Genomic DNA, 10,582 nt, shown 5'->3' on the forward strand with positions numbered 1-10,582 from the left:
AGAAAATTTAAAACTGATTTTATATAACTGAATGTATTCTGCAAGACAAGGATCAACAAGTCTGTTTGTGATAATGTAACAGTTTGATTGTAAGCAAAAGAGTGGCATACATTACACAAGAATTCTGTGAAATTAAATTTCTCGCATAGCATAAACTGATTCAGTGATAAAAGAAATAATTTGTACGTAACATTCAGGATAATCTTCTTCTTAATTTTATATATATATATATATATATATATATATATATATATATATATATATATATATATTTTAAAAAATATATATATATATAATGATAAAAGAAAACAAGTGTACAGTATATATGTATTTAAACAAACAATATATATATATTCAAAATATTTTAATTTTAAAACATACATTTGAAAACCGAAACGAAACGACAAAATACTATAATTAATAGTATAACCAACACTAACCAAATCAAAATGCATAATCAATAGTATATTATAAATAAAACAAAACTATATTTAATATTGTGCTTGTGCTGACATTACGCTGTTTTGTAAAGCCATGTCACAAGAAATATAAATATTTAACACATTACTACAAGCAATTCTCCTGATTACACTGAGCAGTGCCATACATTATACAACGATATGTAACCAACATGTAAACAGAAACCAAAAACAAAACTCGGTAGGAAATAGAAACCGGAAAGAAACGTACAATAGTTCAAGAAAAAACAAACAATTCGTAAACAAAATGCAAAAAACGTGTTTTATAGGCACATATAAAAATAACAATAAATTTGTGTTATGCTGTCATTGTACTAGATTTTAAACATATCACAATGAATATAACTAGTAATTCTTCTGATTCTGCTGATTATAATTATGATTATCTTTCCACCTCTTAAATATAACACTATCGACCAAGTATTAAAAAGTCATGTAGAATACATCATCACCTCAAAACTTTATATGCATAAATGGCTTATCAACATTTCATTGTTTTTCATTCGATAGTGTGTATTAAGTATTAATATTGATTTTCAACAGACGCCAGGGTTACTTCGATCCATCAACACTGCAGCGACCACCGAACACAGATTCTACTACCTGTGAATGAAGATACATTTGTTTATATATACTCTTCAAAAAAAGAAACGCAGAAGGGTACAAATGGGTTATAACTCCGATTTTATGTTTCCTACCGGTTCATGCTTTGTGAATATAAGGTCATTGCATGTCCCAAACACATTCCCACGGTTACATTCGATAAAACGCAGCTACTGTACAATAAAGTTCCAAAATGTGAATATTCGCAAAAACGCAGCCACGTGCAAACCATGTCACCACTGCACGTGCGTTGTCTGCACGTGCAACATGAACACCGACAGTATAAAAGTGCAGGGTGTTCGCTTGCCTGGCCTCTGTATCTGGCCGACAGTTGACAATCCAGGACATGCCACGTCTCAGTGAACCGCAGAGAAACAATGCCATCGGCCGACTAGACGCAGGCGAATCCAGAACAGCCGTTGCCAGGGCATTCCATGTATCCCCAAGCACCATCTCCAGACTGTGGGACCGTTACCAGCAACATGGATCAACACGTGACCTCCCTAGATCCGGTCGACCACGGGTCACTACCCCCGGGCAGGACCGCTACATCCGGGTACGCCACCTTCGGGAACGATTGACTACTGCCACCTCCACAGCCGCAGCAATACCAGGTTTGCGCAGGATATCCGACCAGACCGTACGGAACCGCCTACGTGAGGTAGGAATTCGTGCCAGACGTCCAGTTCGAGGTGTCATCTTAACACCACAACACCGTCGACTCCGACTGCAGTGGTGCCAGATTCATCGACAATGGCCTCAACTGCGATGGAGACAGGTGTGGTTCAGTGACGAGTCCCGATTTCTGCTCCGACGTCATGATGGAAGATGTCGCGTGTATAGGCGTCGTGGTGAACGTTATGCGGCAAACTGCGTGCAGGAAGTGGACAGATTCGGCGGGGGTAGTGTCATGGTGTGGGCAGCCATCTCACACACTGGCAGAACTGACCTGGTCCACGTGCAGGGCAACCTGAATGCACAGGGCTACTTTGACCAGATCCTCCGGCCACACATCGTTCCAGTTATGGCCAACGCCGTGTTCCAACATGACAACGCCAGGCCTCACACAGCACGTCTCACAATGGCTTTCCTACAGAACAACAACATTAATGTCCTTCCTTGGCCATCGATATCACCGGATTTGAACCCAATTGAGCATCTATGGGACGAGTTGGACCGACGCCTCCGACAGCGACAACCACAGCCCCAGACCCTGCCCGAGCTGGCAGCAGCCTTGCAGGCCGAGTGGGCCACCATCCCCCGGGACGTCATCCGTACTCTGGTTGCTTCAATGGGCAGGCGGTGCCAGGCAGTTGTCAACACACGCGGAGGCCACACCCGGTATTGACTCCAGATGACCTTGACCTTGGTGGTGTGTCCTATCACTTACTCACAATGGACTAGAGTGAATTGTGAACAATCCTGCAACATTTGGTAATTATCGGACTCACCATTCAATAATTAAATCAATTCTCCAAATGTTACGACAATGTGGTTTTGCGTTTCTTCTTTTGAAGAGTATATATATATATATATATATATATATATATATATATATATATATATATACATATATACATACATACATACATACATACATACATATATATATAGTTTATATATAGATCAATCAACCAGGAGAAAATCAAAAAATATTTCTAATAATAATAATACAAAATGAAATATACTTCTAATAGTAATAATCTATCTATCTATCTATCTATTTATATATATATATATATATATACAGTAGAATCTCATTGGCTCGAACGCCCAAAGGTCGAACCTACCGGTATTCTCGAACCAAGAACAAAGTCCCGATTTTTCTCTCTATTAAACCCCTTTATTTTGGTGCTGATTGGTCGAATACCCCTAGGGTCGAACAGAAGCTTTCGAACGGCTACGTCTATCCGAAGAAATATAAAAAATAATTTACGTATAATTTTTTCGTCGACCCTTTCACGCTTATCGTGTTGTTTATTTAGCACCTGTCGATAATTATCTTTCAGGTACAGACAATTGTAATGCGATAATCGTTAGATGAATAACCTTGCAAGTAAAATCCAATCAACTCATGAGTCAATCGGACCATCTCGCCCAGCCAGTTTTAGGGAAACATGCGAGGTTGTCCGAATGATTTTTGTGTTACAGAAGCACCCGACAACGGCCGAATGCATGGTTCGAACTACCCGATTGGTCGAACAGACTTTGATGCACCAACAGTGTTCGAGCCAATGAGATTCTACAGTATATATATATATATATATATATATATATATATATATATATATATATATATATATATATGCAAACATGGATAATAGTGGTCGGAATAAGACAGCATAAGCTTGGGCGACAATTCGTTTTAAGGTTTACCGAATTTATCCGTAATTTCTTTTATTAATTTGCACAATTGTTTTTAGAAGACTTATTTTGTCATTTGTCATTAGTTGTTTAAATTTCAGCATATTGGGTTTGTTATAATAATATGGCTTTAACAATTTTTTCCGGGAGTTATTAAAGAAGGAGCATGTAAGTAGATAGTGAAATTCGTCTCCGATGTCATTTTTGTTACATAGTGTACATAGTCTGCTTTCTACTGGGGTGTTGTGCCATCGTCCTGTTTCGATTCGTAAGTAATGGTTTGATTTTAGAACATCAAACCGTTACTTACCAATCGTCCTTTTAGTAACGTAATATATATCAGCTGAGAGGAGTGACATCACGGTACATAAATAAAATGCAGTGAATTTTATTATAATTTACTAAAATTATAAGAATCATTGAACCAGAAAATAAAGCTCGTTCCGTGGATTGATTTTCTTTAGACGAATGTCAGAAATACCATCTACAAAAGGACGAGTGCCAGAAATTATTAATATATATATATATATATATATATATATATATATATATATGAGAGAGAGAGAGAGAGAGAGAGAGAGAGAGAGAGAGAGAGCGCAGAGTTTTCCAGTATAGCATATCCACACTTGTTGAATGCCTTGTCGCCTACAATATTCATACACCAAAACAAAATAGTTCTTAAATAATAATTTTTTAAAACACATTTTGCAATAAATTTGTTTCTTCAAAACTGTTATTAAAAATTAAAACAATCAACTGGAAAGTACATTCCTTTGATGATCATCACTAGTGTAAAGGTAGTTCCGTCTCAAAAAGCTATATTATTGCTCAGTGACCGAAAATATAAAAATGTATCTAGTTATCATATACACATGGATACATACACATGGAGATTGCAGGATAAAGTGTTATATATGTTTCTAGGACCACGTACCTTTAAGAGCTACAGCCGCTCAACTGTCGTGAGATCCTGCCTTTAAATCAGCGCCGATTTACTGGTCGTAGGGTTTTAAGTTTGGCTGGATCTTGTACGAGTTTTTCACGGTGCCGATGTCGGTCCACGTGCAATTGTGGCAGTCTTTACACAGACCCATGCGGCACCAGTCGTAACGACCTCGGTCCATGAAGCAGTCCTGGTGCCTGAAGAACGAGACACACAGTTACTTTTAAACTAACGACTGGCGTTTTTAATCTGTAATAGTATTTATGCAAAATGGGTAGAAAATATAATCCCATCGTGGTTCCAGCAGGTTTTTCCGCTCTAATAAAATAAATTAAATACTAATTTAATGTGAAAATTACCCCTTAACCAATGTATGCATACACAGGTTGCATTACAGATTGTTTTGAATTGCTTTGTAATGTAATGTATTGTATTGTATTGTATTGTAATGTTATAATATTGTATTGTATTGTATTGTAAAGTAATGTAATATAATAGTAATGTATTGTATTGTATTGTATTGTATTATATTGTAAAGTGCTGTAATTGTATTGCATTGTAATACATTGTACTGTCAATATACTGTAATATATTGCATTTTGTATAGTATTAAGTTGTATTGCATTGTCATATAATGTATTATAATGTAAGTATGTGTTGTATATTGTGTATTATATTGTATTGTATTGTATTATAATGTAATGTATTATATTTGTAATATATTGTATTGTGTTGCGTTGTATTATATTGTATTGTATTGCTTTCTATTGTATTGTATTGCGATGTTATATTTTGTATTGTATTCTGTATTTTGTATTGTCTTGTAATGTATTCTATCGTGATGTATTGTATTCTGTATTGTGTTGCATTGTATTATATTGTAGTGTAGTGTAGTGTAGTGTAGTGTAGTGTAGTGTAGTGTAGTGTAGTGTAGTGTAGTATAGTGTACTGTACTGTACTGTACTGTACTGTATTGTATTGCCTGCACAGCGTCTTCTTGGCGAGGAACGCCTGTGTTGGTTTCTGCAGTCTGTCCGTTAGGCTGTTCATCTCTTCGGCGGTGAGGGCGTCCACAGCGGGAAGCCGTCGCGGCGTCGGCGTTTGCTTCTGTTGAAACCAGGGCGCTGGGATGCCCGACATTATGGAGTTTCTGAACGAATAAAATCAGTTGAAATGGATGGATGGATGAATGAATGAATGAATGAATGAGTGAGTGAATGAACGAATTAATGAATTAGTGATGAATGATGGATGGATGGATGTTTGAATGTGTGGGTGAATAAATTAATGAAACAATGGATTGGTTGATGAATAAATAAATGAATAGATAGGTGGATGACTGACTGACTGACAGAATGACTGAATTAATAATGTTTCCATACTGATGGCTATAGCTGCGTACAAGTGCCGTCACTGCATAAAACAGTTGTATTGTATCACCTATTATGTTACCTTATTACTTGGTTTTAGTTTCACCTGAAAAATTACATAATTCTCTGTTATTTACTAGCGTAACCCGTGCTTAGGTCTCACTACACAGATATCATCTGCCATTGAAATCCATCTTAAATTGATCAACTTTAAACGAAGATTGCCAATAGAAAGGGTTCTCGTTGGCACTAACAACATACACCATTGCGAACATACATTATATAAGCATTTATTTTCACTCCAAAATTGATTTCCGTCTCAGTGTTTTGTTATATGACTGCATCTGGCTGTAGTACCGGTCCTAACAGATAGTTCATTAACCGATTCACTCCGGCGCGCGCCCAACGGTGACATTAATACTTCCTTCATCTTCCATTGTCATTAAGACAAGCAGAAACATAATGAATGTGTAAAAATAAATATTATTGTCATCAAGACAAGCACAAACACAATGAATGTGTACAAATAAATATTATTGTCGTCAAGACAAGCACAAACACAATGAAGGTGTAAAATAAATATTATTGTCATTCAGACAAGCAGAAACACAATGAAGGTGTAAAAATAAATATTATTGTCATTAAGACAAGCAGAAACACAATGAATGTGTACAAATAAATATTATTGTCATTAAGACAAGTAGAAACATAACGAAGGTGTAAAAATAAATATTATATCCAAATCCAAATGTGTTTTGTACCATGTACCTTTAAATGAAATTATATCTTAGTACTGCCTATTAATTAAAGAACAAAATGCAACTCACTGTTCGAATGTGCTCGCTTCGGTCCAATATGTTGTTGCTTTAAGCTTTAATTACATTGCTGTTAAGTGTACGTAGGCATTGCCGTTAGAGCTTGTATCTAACAGGTATAACAAACAGTAACCGGTAGATTCGTGACGACTGCAGGATGGTATTTGAACACCTGCCAGAATATTACCGTGTGAGACTAATCGTGCTTACCGCTCCGCCGGACAAAGCGGTAGTCTGTGTTTGTTCAGTCTTTATTCATGTGCAGTGAGATACAACTGTTAATCTACGTGTTTCATCATACGAGCAAGCAGACGAACGTCAACCAGTTGATTATTTATAGACAGAAGATTAGCAATACACAAGCCCGTAGGAGCGGGGGTCGGGTGGGATGGGGGTTGGTAGGTTGCCCCCAAACAAGTAGGAGAATGTACGTTTTTGTCCTACTCCATATAATTAAAGATACAAGTCTGGCTTTGTGCCCACGCCCTCCCACTATTAAACACTGTGTCCCCTCTCCACAGAAGACTATACCTCCCCCCCCCCCCCCCCCACACACACACACTCCAGATACTGTTCCTACGAGCATGTACAAACATAATGATTTACTCAAGTGCATGACTTGAATACCTTTTTTATTATTAAATTTGCTACAAATACTGTTTAGTACACAAAAGGTCATCATGCTAGAGCACTGAAGGATATTTTTGTTTAGATTGTGTATCACCAAATCAAATCCTCTACACGACAATAGTAACATGTGGCTAAAACTGCTACACGCAATGCTTCAAGAAAATGTTCCGATCAACAATGTTTGATCTAGCAATTTTTTTCTCATTATGCAACTTAAATTGAGCATTGTCGCAAAGGTCTGTTGCAAGCTTTATGATATTTCGACTCTTGGGCGAGAGAAATAGATAGGAAACCCGCTTGCGCCACATGGGCTGCTACTACCGATAAAGCAGCAAGCTGTTTTTTATATGTAACTTCTCATCGACAACATAATACATACCACGACCTTTGATGTACGAGTTGTTGAACACTGGTTTCGACAGGGGAAAACCCCAAGGCCACTGAGGGCGAGCGATCGTGCGACTCACCGCACCTGAACTACGTACCATCCGGAAACCAGGCGCGTGTGCACGAACGTTAGCCTGGAGGGTTCTATTCTATGGTTAGTAGGGTCTCCACGAGTACTTGGACGCGGGCCGAGTCCAGCAAGACTCAAGTCCGTTCACAGGACTCGAGTACTCGTGCAAGGAAGAGCACTCTCATTTACTTAAATTGCTTACGTCATTTTACATTATAGGGCTATGAGTCATGGAGAGAAAACAAAAGTCGAATGTGTGGAATGCAATACAAAGGCATGATTTGGCGTTCATGTTCAGCGCTGGAATTAAGATGCATATTGCTATTATATTTTATTCCGTAGTCTCATTATCATCTAGGGTAAGTGTCGGGTACTCGGGTCCGGGTCGAGTTTGACCCCTCGAGTACTCGAGTCCAATATTTTGGACTCGTGGAGGCCCTAATGGTGAGCGAAATTTATGGGGGTGGAATCGAGTTATGCTTTCTCGGAAAATGTATTTACTTAAGAAGGGGATGTTTCGACCCCTGAACCGCCCACTACCACCACCCCGCATACGCGCCTTGAAACCTAAGAACTGCACAACATGGCGCCAACATGAACGTATGACTGACGGCAGATTGGCTAGTTTTATTTAATTCATGTGCTTTCTCTACCCCAGATGTCAGAAGAGCTCGTAAAAGCGACAAAGAACACCGTTTTTTACACTATATAAATATGGAAATGATAAGCACGTGGTTAGTCTGAAAGGGCGTGCATGTACTGGTAATGCACTAAAGACAGGGAGGTTAATGAAATTACACATTCGGCGACCGTGAAAGCGAAGGATGAAGGAATTCAAGCGCGGAGCCAACGGGGATGGGGTGTAGGGGAAGGGCACAACAATTGCAGGTAGTCACGATGTTGTATGTGTTTCACAACAGATGCATGTGGCTTTTCTCCTTTGTAGTTCTGGAGATGAAATACATTGATTGGGTATTTCTGGGGAAGATTATGTACACATGTCAGGGGGATCCTACAACCAATACCCGTAACTGAATGAAACACGATTATCCAAATATCTCTCCTAACTGTATATCTATTAGATCTCTCTGTAACGGGCAGTTCAGAAACCCGCGTGGCTCGTCTAGGTATGATCAGAGATAAGATCTTATATAAAGTATATGTAATATAGCACGTTTAGTTCACTAGAAAACACAACAAAAACACAATACACTTTGGAATCTGTATTAACCTACGCTGACGAATGTACTGCCGCAGTAGTTAATTAACAACAACAAATAATAACAACCCAGAACTGATCACTTAATTAGTTAATCTCTAGGTGTCTAGTTTACACAATATGCTAATCACTTCCCCGTGACACAACACCCACACGTGTTGTAATTGAGAAACGCTGCCCGGGGAACTTAATTAATAAAGGAATTACAACTCTATTCCTAACTGGTTAATTCAGTAACCTTGTAATACAGACTTAATACTGGTACCTATCACAATAAAGACAATAACCTACAGTCCTCTAGGATGACTGGTTAAACTTTATATATATTAGACAGTGAGCCTACAGTTTACTGCGTCAGATTACCGGCAGCACCGTCTAAATAATATTGGTGTAATACAGTATTAAAATATTTAAAGTCACATCAATCACATCAAGGTTATACAACAGAGCAGAAATAATATTTACCAAGTCCAAACGGACGCGTTCCCTGGAAGCCTTCCTATATGTTTCTCCCTGATATCTCTAAAACCCTAGCTATTTATCATAAAACCGAATATCGCCTGGGGGCACAACGCGGTCCTCCCCCTATCAAGTGATATTTCCACAGAGACCAAGCCGGCATATTTTTCTTAGAAGCCTAGACTGGTCGTCGCCTAGTTCACCAGCGGAGGTATTACGTAACTACTGGACACATGGCCTCCACACCTGGACTGGGTGTGTAATAGAAAGAGCTCGACGACAGTCGCGCAGAGATATTACGTAACAAAGTGGCCACCTGGGCTTAAGTGCATATTGGAACTGCACACGGCCCTCTAAAACAATTAATATCGCCACAGGCGAAAACAAAATTGAGAGCATGTTCCGTCACAATACATTATATTCGTCAAAAGAGGGCGCGTGCGTGGTAATGCGCTACGTCATTCATACAGTGTGTAAAACGGTTTTGGTGTTCAATTCTTATAATTCCAAATACATTAATATTGCCATTATACAAAACTATATTTAAAAAACCCAATCGAACTCTATTCCACAATGATTTACAACTGTATCAATACACAAATAAGGGAATTCCCTTAGAAAGTTACATTCGTTTTTTTCCGTCAAACCTCCGATTCATTATAATGATTTACATAAGGTTTTATCAATTTTAATTTTCTGAATCAACTGATAACGCAAAAAGGTTTTTCAAAAATATCAAACAATAATTAATTAAGAATTGAACGATCTATATACTTAAATGGAGGATTTTTTATAAGGCGGTTAGAGTATGAAATTTGAACTAATTAACATAAGAAAGAGCGTCAAATTATTTAGAAGATTATCAATTACTATATTAAAATTGCAGTTGTCAAAAGTTGAATTAGTGAAAAGTTAATGTGAAGACTGATTTGAGGGATAAAGTGGTTTTAGTGTTACTATGTGTGTGGATTTCGGAGAAAGTTTGTCATTGTGTGATATTATTCGCGGAAAGGACAGGACGAAGGCGTATGTGTTTTCGCGCGTTTAAGTTGTCGATTTGGTGTTTTTGTCAAATGTGACAGGGCTGCGCTTATGTCTCTTTTGATTTCTTGAGCATTCTCTGCTATAACTTCTAATAGCGTGATGTGTGCTATCATGGCTGTGGAATGATGTATATAAAAGATCCCTTGCTACTAGTAGAAAAACGTAGTGGGTTTCCTCTTTAAGACTGTCAGAATTACCA

General features: G+C 38.0%; 1 protein-coding gene across 2 annotated transcripts; it reads right to left on the reverse strand.

Moving 5' to 3' along the window:
* Positions 1-343: 343 nt before the first annotated feature.
* On the reverse strand, positions 344-7,773 carry LOC121376254. Of its 2 annotated transcripts, none has more exons than XM_041504080.1 (4): positions 7,584-7,773; positions 5,372-5,539; positions 4,381-4,586; positions 344-1,082 (listed from the first exon to the last, which is right to left on the reverse strand). In XM_041504080.1, exons 2-3 carry the CDS (start codon positions 5,527-5,529, stop codon positions 4,439-4,441), a joined length of 306 nt encoding a protein of 101 aa, XP_041360014.1. In that variant the 5' UTR covers positions 5,530-5,539; positions 7,584-7,773; the 3' UTR covers positions 344-1,082; positions 4,381-4,438. The 2 variants fall into 2 exon arrangements, with proteins under 2 accessions (XP_041360014.1, XP_041360013.1); XM_041504079.1 differs by lacking the exon at positions 7,584-7,773 and adding an exon at positions 6,587-6,729.
* Positions 7,774-10,582: the final 2,809 nt, after the last annotated feature.

The sequence above is a fragment of the Gigantopelta aegis genome, chromosome 6 (assembly GCF_016097555.1).
Source record: "Gigantopelta aegis isolate Gae_Host chromosome 6, Gae_host_genome, whole genome shotgun sequence".
Lineage (NCBI taxonomy): Eukaryota > Metazoa > Mollusca > Gastropoda > Neomphalida > Peltospiridae > Gigantopelta > Gigantopelta aegis.

Coding starts and splice junctions, on each gene's coding strand:
- LOC121376254 (XM_041504080.1), bottom strand. CDS start 5,529: ATGTCGGGCATCCCAGCGCCCTGGTTTCAACAGAAGCAAACGCCGACG. Junction 4,587..5,371: donor GCCAAGAAGACGCTGTGCAG/GCAATACAATAC, acceptor CTCGTTCTTCAG/GCACCAGGACTGCTTCATGG.